Source organism: Ambystoma mexicanum, chromosome 6q, assembly GCF_040938575.1.
Source record: "Ambystoma mexicanum isolate Mex_15411 chromosome 6q, UKY_AmexF1_1, whole genome shotgun sequence".
NCBI lineage: Eukaryota > Metazoa > Chordata > Amphibia > Caudata > Ambystomatidae > Ambystoma > Ambystoma mexicanum.
This window is the reverse complement of record NC_090937.1, coordinates 218857768-218870169: the sequence shown is the minus strand read 5'-3', so window position 1 is coordinate 218870169 and position 12402 is coordinate 218857768. Positions and strand designations below refer to the sequence as shown.

Sequence of the window (12402 nt, the reverse complement as noted above, 5' to 3'; positions counted from 1 at the left end):
AGCCAAGAGGAGGGGCTAGCAGCATCTTGTGGATGTTAAGGTCTCTGAGGAGGAAAGGTTTAGAGGTAGAGGTAAGGAGGGAGCAGCGGAGGTCATCCAATTCGGCGAGGAAGAGGGCCACTTAGCCAGGTAACCTGTAGATGGTGGCCACAGTGAGAGATAGACCAGGAGAGATAAAGAGCCTTCAGACTAGGCATTCCAGGAGGAGTAGGCGTGCGTAGGAATGACAGAAGCATGGATCCACTTCGGGAAGATCAGGGCTACTCCCCCTCCAGGACGGTTGGTTCTGGGTTCGGAGAGGATCTTGTAGCCATCAGGGAGGAGAGTGTCAAAACCAGTGACAGAGCTGGCCATGAACCAAGTCTCGGTTAGACTGAGTACATTCAAATCAACCTCCTTGAGGAGACAGCAGAGGTCCGAGAAATGTTTGACAGCCGAGCGAGTGTTAAGAGTAGCAATGTGGAACATATTGCCACCTGCGGAAGTGTTAGAGGTGCCCGAGAATGAGCAGAGGAGAAAGGAGAAGATGGCAGGGTAGTCAGAGAGGCAGAAGAGGGTGCTGGAGAGGTGGCTGAGGTAGGAGAAGGCAGAGCAGCCAGAGAAGCAGTGGAGGGTGAAAGAGAGGTGGAAGAGGAAGGAGATGGCAGAGCGCCCAAAGAAGCAGCAGAGGGTGCCAGAGAGGTGGCAGAGGAAGGAGGTGGCAGAGGAGCTAGATAGGGGTAGTTCGGAGTATCAGGAGAAGGAAGGAATTTGATAAGATGCTGGAAGCTTCTATCTAAAAGCAGGAGATTGGCCTGAGGGCCCTGGGCCAAGGCATTGCCATTTAAGTAGATATTAATGATGGTCTTGGAGGAGTGGAAGGGGACCACGAGGGCCTCCCACCGGGTGCTACCATTAATGGGAGAGGAGGAAAAAGGAGAGAGAACAGAGACCATATGGGAGGGGGTCCATTGGCCTGGAGAGGGAACGACAAAGAGGCTGTTGGTGAGGGTCTTTCTGGAGGAAGCACTGGTGTAGGTATCAGCGACAGAGAGGCCTGGGTTGGACAGCAACAGGAAGGCCTCCCCGGGATGAGCTTCTTCCTACCAGACCTAGTGAGAGGGATAGGATAGTCAGTAGAATAGCAGTAAAATACGCAAGCACTGGACATGCAAGGAAACCAGGAAGTAAGAGGAGATGCAAGCAATGCAGTGGAATGACAACACAATAGTCACAGCATGAAAGGACGTTGAATGCAGAGACACAGGCAGGGAACAATAAAGTGGTTGCGGCTCACGGTAGCCTGAAGAGGAAGGAGTGGAGTGAAGCGGGCCTGGGTTGTATGGGGAGAAACGCTGAGAAGGATTCACAAGGGCGGGGGAGCAGGGACAAGTTACGTAGGAAGTAACACAGAGAGGGATGCTCTAGGCCAGGGGAGCGTGGGAAGTTATGTGTGGAGCAACGCTGAAAAGGAGGTGCAGATCAATGGGTAGCGGGGACAAGTTACGTTGGCAGCATTGCAGAGAGGGATGCACTAGGCCAGGGGAGCAGGGGCAGTTGCATGGCGACCACCGCTGAGAGGGATACGCTAGGTTGGGGGAGCAGGGACAGGTTGCGTGGGGATGCACATGGCGTGAAGACAGGTAAGATGGGCCTAAATTGCGAGGGAATGCATGTGGCATGCAAGACAGGGGGTGCGGGGAAGGAAGAAGGGTGGACGCATCGTTGGGGAAGCAGGGAACAGTTGCAGGGGGACAACGTGTGTGCAAGAGGGAGAATGCATGGAGTGCAGGTCAGGGAGTTGCGTGGAGTGCAATAATGCTACTCTCCCTCCCCACACCACCTTGCAGACGCAGATGGAGGGTGAAATGGTCTGCACTCACAATCTGCGCTGCTACCCCATTGCCACCTAAAACCTGCGTCACATGACACTGTGGCTTTGCCCTGTGAGGGCTTGGCCACAGAGGGACCGATTCTGGGTTCTTAAAGGTTCGGGAACATGGAAAGTTACGTTGTGTGCTACATGTCATCAGGCAGCGTCTCCCCCGTACCTACATAGCACAACATTGCGGTCTTGTCCTCCGAGGGCTTTGCCACAGAGGGTCCGATCCTCAGTTCTTAAAGTCTCGGGAGGGTGAAAAGTTGCATTGCATGCTCCGTGTCGTCAGGCAGCGTCTCCTGCGTACCTCCGTTGCAAAACACTGCGGCCTTGTCCTGCGAGTGTTTTGCTGCAGAGGGTCTTATCCGCGGTTCTTAAAGGCTCAGGAACGCGGAACATTGCATTGCGGGCTAAGTGTCTTTGGGCAGCATCTCCTGCATACCTGTGTTGCACAACACTGCGGCCCGATCCTCAGTTCCTAAAGGCTTGGGATCATGGAAAGTTGTGTTGCGTGCTACATGCCGTCAGGCAGTGTCTCCTGCGTACATGCATTGCACAACAATGCAGCCTTGTCCTGCAAGGGCTTTGCCGCAGAGGGTCCGATCCTCGGTTCTTAAAGGCTCGGGATCATTGAAAGTTGTGTTGTGTGCTTCATGTCATCGGGTACCGTCACCTGCGTACCTGCGTTGCACAATACTGCAGCCTTGTCCTGCGAGGGCTTTGCCACAGAGAGTCTGATTCTCAGTTCTTAAGGGCTCGAGAGTGTGGAAAGTTGTGTTGTGTGCTACGTGTCATCGGGCATCATCTCCTGCATACCTGCATCGCACAACACTGCAGCCTTGTTCTGCAAGGGCTTTGAGAATCCTTGGTCTCCCGTGATATGATTTTCAGCCATTATATATACTGCTCCATAAAACACATTTTGGAATGCATTGTTTTTAGCTGGTCCTTGACATCTCTCATACCATGATTGATGTTCTTGTATACCCCCACCAACGAGTTTAACACAATATTAAGGGCTGAGATCGATGACCCACCTGGTAACTCTGGGGTTGTGTTGTAGTTTGCGTTCCTAGGATTAGTTCCAGCTTCATTTAGAGATAGATTTAAACTCTCATCCAGGTCTTGTGTAGAAACTGTAACTCTGAACAGCTCTGTTGATTTGTCCAGTGATTTGGGTATATGGGGAAGCTGGGACATGTTTGAAATTTGGTGCATCATTGTGGAGTGTATGTATTATTCGACTTCTCCCTGCCGATGATACAACCTGTAAGTCAGACTTAGACTTCACTGTCTGTGGCACAGAAGGCAAAGTAAATGTTGGTTTGTATACTGTGTTGCTGAGAGAGTTAGGAGCTTGGTCTATTTGCCTAGTCTTTGTTAGCTCATCTGCAGTAAAACAACCAAACCTATATCTCACCCCATCTGACTAGAGAAGGTTCCAATTACATGTCCCATCAAGGCTAAGGGCGGCTTTACGGTTTAGGCTGGCTATTTTTGGTAGCCCGTTTCTCTTAGATACAGTTGTAAGGGAGTTGCTGTAACCCAAGCGCTGAATAGAGGGGAGGGGAGTACTTGTATCTCCTGTGTTAATTTTATTTATTTATTGGTTATTTATATGGCTCTTATACAACAAGACAGTATTCCAAAGCACCACAAGGCAAAGGGAAGGGAACAAGAAAACAATAGAAGTGACAATTGAATAAATAAGAAACAAACAGCATCCGACTAGGCGTTGTGACATTCGTAACATGCAAGTGCAGAGAAAAGGAAGAGGGTGGGGGTGGGGTGTGAGTTCTAAGGGGTAACAGAGGGGGCAGGAGTGCCCGAGGTGCTTGTTGGGAAGGCAACAGGTACGTGCATGGGCAGAGGTATCCCAAGTCAAGAGGGCTCAGACAAACCACCCAACTAGCAGATGTGGCCCAGAGGGCTGTGCAGGATGGGTGGATGCTGGTGGTGATTGGGCAAATAACCAGGACCCTATTGGACTCTTGAGGGACTGGGACGCCAATCTGAGCACCTATGGGGATCATTAGAATGGGCGGGAGAGAGAGAAGGAGGAGGAGAAGAGAACAGTCTAGAGTTATTTGCGGAACTTGAAGTGACCTGGTTCAAGACACAGAGAGAGGGAGACAGTTCCAGGGGACGGAGCCAGCCGAAGACAGAGATCTGGCCCAGGTCTCTGCTTGGAGAACGCTCTGAATGGCCAGCAGAGAATTGGAGCAAGAAGATCAAAGGGATCTTGAAGGAGAGTGTTTAGTGAGAGAGAGTTGCAGATAGCATGGTCGCAGGCCCCAGACAGCCTTATGAATGATGCAAAGGGTCTTGAATTTAACCCTTTGGCAACCGGGAGCCAGTGGAGAGATTTTAGGGCTGGAGGGATACGGTCCCTGTGCAAGTGGCTAAGGATAGGTCTTGCAGCCCTATTCTGGATTAGGCAAAGAGGGCAGAGGGAAGAAAGAGGTAGGTTGAGAAAGAGGCTATTGCAAAAATCCAGCCTGGAGAGGACCAGAGCTCTATTGAAGGTGAAGCTGAAAATGGGCCTTCTTAGCAAGGTCCAAGATGTGCGGAGTGAAGGCGAGAGAGGAGTCGGAGATGACCCCAAAGTTTATGGCTTCAGTAGTAGGAGAAGGAGGAGAAACTTTAGAGGGTGGCCAGAGTGCAGGAAGTAAACAGGGAATTGGTGTCCTGCTAGGAAGAATCTCAGTCTTACTAGCATTAAGACAGAGATCATTGGAGGTGCACCAGGACTGGATAGCAGACAGGCAGTCTGGGATGAGAGAGGAGGAAGAAGAGGAGGATGAAGGGAGCTTGAAGAAGAGTTGTGTGTCATCTGAGTAACACCGGAAATGAGGAGAGAAGGCGGAGATCATGTGAGCAAGAGGTGCAAGGTAGATATTGAAGAGCTAAGTTGAGAGGATACAGTCTTGGGGAACACCACATGTAGAGAGAGTGGTGGTGGAGGAAAATGAGCCCAGTAGAACCTGGGAGGGGGGGTCAGTGAGGAAGGAGGTCAACCAATCTCCTGCCTGGTCTGGGATACCAATGGTGTCAAGATTTGCAAGCAGTTCTTCATGGGTGTTCCATGCCTCTCGATGCCCAGATTGATGGTCATGTAAACAGCCAACGAGATCAGTGTGTTGGTTCAGTTGGGGGAAGACCAACTTCTCTAGGAGTTTCCCAAGGAAGGGTGTAGTAGAGATAGGGCAGTAGTGGGCCAGACATGAGGGGTCGTCAGAAGGCTTTTTTAGAAGGGGGTGCGGTGCACAAGTGAGTGCTTGAGAGAGGAAGAGAAAGAGCCAAAATCTAAGGAGTGGTTGCAGACGTCAACAAGAGATGGTGTGAGAGAGGAGATGTTGTCCTTATTGGTTCTGGAGGTACAGTGAGACACCTGTCTGAAGAAAAACTTCATAGAGTGAACTACTCTGGAGACCTCATTCGTTGTGATAGTTGAGAAGGAGGAGAGAGTAGGTGGGGGAGAGGGGAAACCAAGGGAAGTAGAGGGGCAGGGAGAGAAGTAGAAGGGGTGGAAGAAGACAGATTGGTCAGAATAACCTGAGTTTTAGAGCAGAAATGGGTGGCCAGTGTAGTACAGAGGGTCTGAGAAGGAAGAGACGAGGTAGAGACTGCAGAGCGATTGGCTAGTCCCTTGCAGATTTTGAAGAGTTCAGCCGTGTTGTTAGAGGCTCCAGAGATATGGGCCTGGATGTGTGCCCTCTTTTTGGAGCAGATGGAGAGACAGTATTGCCTCTGTAGCAGGCGAATGGCCAGTTTGTCAGAGAATGAGCCTTAGGACTGCCACTTCCATTCTCCTGCTCTGCACTTGTGTTTCAGAGCAGCTAGATCAGAGTCATGCCAATTGTTACTCTGGTTTCTGGTGGATCCTCATAACAGGGGCAGGAATGTCAAGAGAATTTCAAGACGGTTGCTTTGGCATCCTCTATGTAAATTTGAGACGGTCCCAAAAAGTCCCAAACAGACCCAGAGGAACAGGAGTCCATCCAAACCAGACTCAATGACTGAGTAGACAAAGTGCAAGGCAACATTCAGCTTTACTATCAATCAAAAAAATCAGAACAGCATACAAGCATTCAAATCTTGTGTCTCTCAACGTGTTAATAAGAAACAATTGATTAAGTACTACAAACGCATCATCAATTAAGTAATAACAAATTTCAGTTTACAAAACCTACCGGGAACGAGAATTGGTTAGTGAGTTTGGCTACCTAAAGATTATAAGAGTGGTAGAGTATGCAGTGTCCCCTCCACGACTAGTGGTACGGGGGACATGGTCAAAACAGGTCAAAGATACAACAGTAGTATCGTGAGGCAGAATCCATGTTTCTGTACTGCACAGAAAGTGAAGATTTAGTCTTAGAAATAAGTCCAAAACAGCATCAGGCAAAGTGACCTAGCATTCCAAAATCCTAGGTCCATATAGCAGCAGTGTTTGCAGAAACAACCGGGGGATAAATGAGATTGTTATTAATAGAAGTGCATGTTGTCTTGTAGCAAAGTGAAGGTATTCTGGAGGCATTACAGTCAGTCGTGAGTAGTGTTACGAGTACCTTGAAACTTGAAACCAGGAAATTAATTACCTGGGTGTGCTGGGGAAATTATGCTGAGGCAAGATGACATAGTAGCAAGATGTAACGCTTCCTCACCGCAGACAGTTGCAGACAGCGAGGGCCGACTTACTCTGACTCCGCCTGGGCTTTGCCCAGGCTGGAGATGATGGAGCAGTTGGGATGAGAGTGGGGCAGTAGGTGTGGCCTCAGGCGTTACTAGGCAACGTGGACGTGAATCACTTCAAACAGAAGAGCAGGCATGGGAAGTTAATGCAGTGCTGCACTGGGCATCAGGGGCGCCGAGTACGCGGGTGCTCCGAGGCCCCGGCACCTGCCGGCAGAATGAAGTCGGGGCTGAGCCCCCCCGGCCGGAGAGAAGAGACGCAGTATGGATGGCCCTTTGTTACATCCATACTGTGTCTCTCTCTGTCGGCCCGGGTGAAAGCCGGGTAAAAAACGATGTTTAAAAATTGAGGGATGGATGCAAAGCAAGAGGCTCTTGCTTTGCATCCGTCCCTCAACTTCTAAAAATCGTTTTGGGTTGGGTATACTTCTACATCTGTGCTCCCGGGTGCACGGATGTAGAGGTACACCCAACCCAAAACGATTTTTAGAAATGGAGGCACAGATGCAAATTCTAAACATCATTTTGGGTTGGATGGATTTTTACATCTGTGCACTGCTATACTTTTGATGGGACAACATCAGCACTTCTCAGTTCAGCATCTACACTCTTATTGACAAGGCCCCAGCACTTCTCAGCAGATTTATTTATTTGTTATATAATTGGTTATTTATCATGCACGTACTAATACCCAGAGGTTTCTAAGCATGGACTGAGGGATCGATCCTGTGTTGCGTGGACCGAGGGATCGAATCTGTGTTGCTCCATGTTGTCTTGCTTCCAAGGCGAGCATGTTGCCCCTGAGCTATCCTCTGGAGACTCTGAAGATCTGAAGTACATTTAATGATACAGAACCAGAACTATTGAGCAATTCTAACATCACCTTCATCATCATCAGAATAACTCAACACTGTTGTGGTTATAAAGAGCTAATATATTTACAGGGATGGAATGTACCAGCACTATTAAATAACGAAAGTGCTTAAGCACAGTTAATGTGAAAATACTACACTTCTCACCATTGAGACAGTACTGCCTCTTCTCACAGAGGCTTCTACACCTTTTATGGGGCAGCACTGATCTAGCCTATTGGACAGCTTCACTTTTAATGGCACGTCTCAATAGGGCTGCTATATTTCAATAGGAAATTACCAACACTATCCCACAGGGAATTGCATACCCTTGATGCCACCGAAGTGCACTTCCATCCACCACAGCTGCTTTATTTTTAACAGCACAGTGCGTGTACTTCTCAGCCACTCTGCTTTACATTTAAACAGACCGAATTGTCATTTCTCAGCAGGACTGCAACACTATACCATTGTGTTCTGTATGTTGAGTGCTTCTTCACCACCAATGTGGATTCATGGCTCTCTCCCAGTATCTAAATAGTAAATCTGGCTACATTCAATTGGCAACACGCATGTCCCGATCTGCCTGCTGTCCATAAACTGCCGCTCAGGATGTTGGAAGCCATGATGGGGCAAGGGATAGAAGGTTAGAGCCTGTAGGATAACAGAATCAGCAGGGTCTTAAAACCTGCTCACTACTACTGGAAGTGGCCATGGGGCAAAATGAGCCTGATCCCACATACAGAGGGTTGTTACCCCTTTATCTTTCCTGAATGAAAGAATGAGCTCTCTCAGACACAAGTTATCACCCCTGCACACACAATTAATGAATATGGTATGGATCTATAGGTCGAGAAAACTGAATTTAACAGAAATATAATTGTCTTCCCAGATGGGAGACTGACTCCATTAATATACATGGGGTCACTGAGATGACCAAGAGTGACACTGTACGTTCAGTTGTGAGATTACTAGCAACGGGTATACTATGCTCCAAGGAGTGAGGTGCCCACTCAATATATCCCACTGTTTATAGGTGCGAGACCCATCCTGAATGCTTGCCCAAAGAGCCGTGGCCAGAGTTTCATACTGAAGGAATGAGCATGTGTTCCGGGGTCTTCAGCCCAAACACACGCAGGGGATTTCCATGCACCCACCTGCGAGATTTGCACCAAATTAGTGATAGTGTGCTCCAAGATAGGAGGCACACGCACAATCTTTGCTCTGAGGTTTGACACACTCACAGGATGGGCTGGCATTTCGTTCGCCCATCCTACTTGTGTTGCTCTGTCATTTGAGGGCTACTACAACATGGATGATAATAGAGGGGTGCAGTGGGGGCAGTGTTGGCCTACTGCAATGCAACTGGAAGGCTTAAGCCTCCTTCTTACTTGACTTTAGTATATTCAGTACATGCTAGCCAATGTTTCCACTGTTCTGTGCCCCTCCGACCCCCCTTGCACCAAGTTGGCGACTATGCGCAAATGTGGTCATATAAACTGATGGTGATGTCACTTCCTATATTTGGGCTCCCCCCGGGAAATTCATAAGTCGACATCCAGCAGATGTACTAAGCAATGTCTTCTATGCCCCCACAACCGAAAAAAGACCCGCAGCCCTGTTGACGGCAACCTTTATCTCCTGGTTGTATCACAGACCTCGCAGACAGCCAGGGCAACTTAGTCCAACTTCGCCTGGGTTTCGCGCAGGCCGGAGAAGATGTAGGAACAGTCGGGATGAGAGTGAGGCAGGAGGTGTAGCCAGAGGCATTGCTAGGCAACGCGGCCGCGAGTCACTTTCAATGGAGAGCGGGCACGGGAAGGAAATGCAGCGCCCCACTGGGCGTGCAGCAGATGTACTAAGCAATGCCTTCTATACCCTCATAACCGAAAAAAGACCTGCAGTCCCGTTGATGGCCACTTCTCTCTCCTGGATCTACCACGGACGCCGCAGACAGCCAGGGCCTACGTAGTCCCACTTGTACTTGTTTCAGTTCAATTATTTATTTTGTGGTAGCCTCTACGTAGTACCTCTCTCTCTCTTAGTCGCCTTCCCTCTTTCTGTCTCCCTCTCCTCCATATCCCACCACTTCTCTCTTTCCCCCCTTTTCGTTTCGCTCGTTCTCCCATCTCACCACCCCTCCTCTCTCATACACACACTTTTCTCCTCTCTCTTAGTTTCCTCGATCTCTCTCTCTCTCCTACCTTTTGATGTACACATGTATTAGGGTAGTATTCCCCCACATACAGGATGTAAAACGCTGAAATGCAATACCGTTACAGTTCATTTAATTAAACTCACCACTTGCCGCTGCGCAGGAGATCAAACCCCTCATTAATTTTTGCAAAAGGTAAGGTGTGAGTCACCAACCCCTCCAGGTCAAATTTCTTCGCCATGTAATCAGAGACCAGCCGAGGAGTGTCATCTTTGCTCTTCCAACCTGAAAATACAATGTGTGGGAAAGAAATGAATTAATAGTTTCAGAATGTATAAGGGTAAGTGATGAAGAATCGTCAGTGTAAATATGTTTTATTTCATAAATCACTTCCTCCTCCTTAGGAATATCAGGGGAGAACCACGCCTTGAGCTTTTTCTATACATGCTCTGAAACTGAATAACTGAACAGGCACGTGCCACGCATCAATTATTTATAACGCGCCTAACACCCAAAAATGTCCAAGCACGCACGCCTGGAGTGAACCTTTGTTGCGCCGCATCGTCTTGTTTCCAAGACGAGCGTGTTGCCCCTGAGCTATCCTCCAGAGCCTCCCAATGTGACTTGTGTTTCCCTACCCATGTATCTTTGTTTCTGCGTCACTTTCACTCAATTTCATCACAAAGTGGTTAAGACTGTTCAACAGAGTTCTTCTGAAGTTACAACTTGAACTACTACACTAGAGGTCACTTTAAGAATGTTTTTTGATTTGGCGATTTGTAAATCTTCGCCAGTGCAAGTCCGCGAGATAAACTTAGCAGCCAGACGACAATTGTATCAAGTGACCATTTTTTAAAGAATATTTTTCAAACTTAAAATCTTTTATAAGGAAACCAGAGGTGAGATGAAAACTGTACTCTTACTGTTTCAACAGTACAACTTCAATGGCAATTGTGCTCATGTAATTTTTTGTACAGACAAAGAAATATTTGCAAAGGCTAAAATGTAGAGCCTGTCTACCTCAAACAGTGGTGGACTGGGGAAAGAAATTGGCTAGGGCACCAATTAAAAAAGTGGCCTACTGTTGTGTAGTATTCAAGAGGGAGTTACTTGTGTTGCAAATAGTGCATTTCAAAGAATATGGGCCTCATTAGGAGGTTGTAGGTAGCCATGCCCTTAATAAGGGCATGGCTGCCTCCAAACTCGGGTCTGGGTTCCCTGAATGGGGAATTACCGGGCCATTCTGACTTTGGAGGGCCCGGTATTTCCCCATTCAGGGAACCCAGACCCGTGCGATCCCCATTCCCATTTGAACCCCCGTAGGGCTTAATGGAAATGGGGAGCTTGCTTACAACGGGTCTGTTAATGACGGGCCCGTTGTTCGCATGCTAGTTCCCTCGCGGGACCCGCAAATGACGTCTGGTCTGCGGGAAGGCAACATGAGGGATGATGTGCATGATCGTTCAGAGATAGAAGCAGCAGATCCTTTCTGCTGGGTGAGCCCAGAGGGGCTCGGGTCAGTCCGAGCCCCACCTAGGGCTCAGGCCTGACCCCTCTCTCGGCCTACTGCCTGCCCAAAGCAGGGGCCGGCCACGAGCCCCGCCGGGTGATGGCCCACTCCTTCCATTAAAAATAATTAAAACATGCGCGTCTGCCTGTATTCTGGCTGCCTGACCCAAACGTACCCTGCCCCGGAGAGCCCCTCCTTCTCCACCACTCTCTTGGCTTCCTGCTTCCAGCAGCACGCGTTAAACTTTCACCTCTTCTACCGCGGCATCTCTCAGCACAGCTATTTTACCATGGCCGCACTGTGCTGCGGTGATGCCGTGGACCACATTTTGTCCTATTTTCCTTAGGTTATTCATGATGTTGAAAACATGTCATTAGTGACTTAATTTCAGCAACTTTATTGTTTTGCATATCAAGAAAGTAGACATCATGGATATAAACACATATTTAAATGGGCACTTTGTGTTGCTCACTTAAACTAGCACAGATTTGCAAGGTAACTGGTGCTTTGCAAGCCCTTTGAGTTGGAAATGTACCATCATGCATATGAAAGGCTATGACTGCCACTGATCAAAGAAAAGTGTGTGCAACCTGAGCACCACGACCTGTAGAGCCACGGACGCTGCATGTGTGCTTGCCTCGCTGAGACTTGGGAAACTGACAGTGCTTCAAGGTCCGGCCTGAGCCGATTCTATATTTGGCTCGGGAGAAAGAAAAAGCATCCAGGGCACATTTCGTGAGCCTTTGGACTAAAGGTACGGTCTGTACAAATTAAAAGAAATAGTGGTACTCTTATCCATGATTTATACTACGCTTCCATGTCTGAATGTCAGGCAATTGCTGCTCCCTCTCCCACTTTTTGCAGGCACTATGACTTCATTAACACTGTCCATAAAAATGCGGGGGAGAGCACATAATACATGTCCTGCAAAGGTACTTAGTAACAGTTAAGGTCGCCATTACTTTCTTTATGAACGCCATAGTAAAGAATAACAGGGAGTGTTCTAATTCTATACCATAATTGGTAACATAACTCAGCGTGTTGAGCGCTCGCTGCTGTGATCTGTGTGTGATATGCAGGTTCTCATCCCTGCAAGATTAACTCAGCCTTTCATCCAAGGTAGATAAATGCATACCAACTTCAGTACACGTTTATCACGATGCTAATATGCTGTAAGTACATCCCTTTGAAGAAAGCGTTTGGTGCAGCCATTTCCGGGCACGGCCCGTGGTGGGCTCCTAGAGCCAGGCCTGTCTGCCAGGCTCGGCCTTGGCTCGGCACTGCCCACGAAATCTCGGGCTCCCCCACCTCTACTCCTTACAATGGCTTTAAACTG

The 12402-nt window shown here is 48.5% G+C and overlaps 1 protein-coding gene across 1 annotated transcript in view; it reads right to left on the bottom strand.

Annotated features, from left to right (window-relative positions):
- The window catches only part of LOC138515903 (alcohol dehydrogenase 1-like), a 349539-nt gene that overhangs the window by 30037 nt on the left and 307100 nt on the right, over positions 1–12402 (bottom strand). The window contains exon 8 of the mRNA XM_069630664.1: positions 9703–9841. Within this exon, the coding sequence (XP_069486765.1) occupies positions 9703–9841 (139 nt within the window). The remainder of the gene's footprint in view (positions 1–9702; positions 9842–12402) is intronic.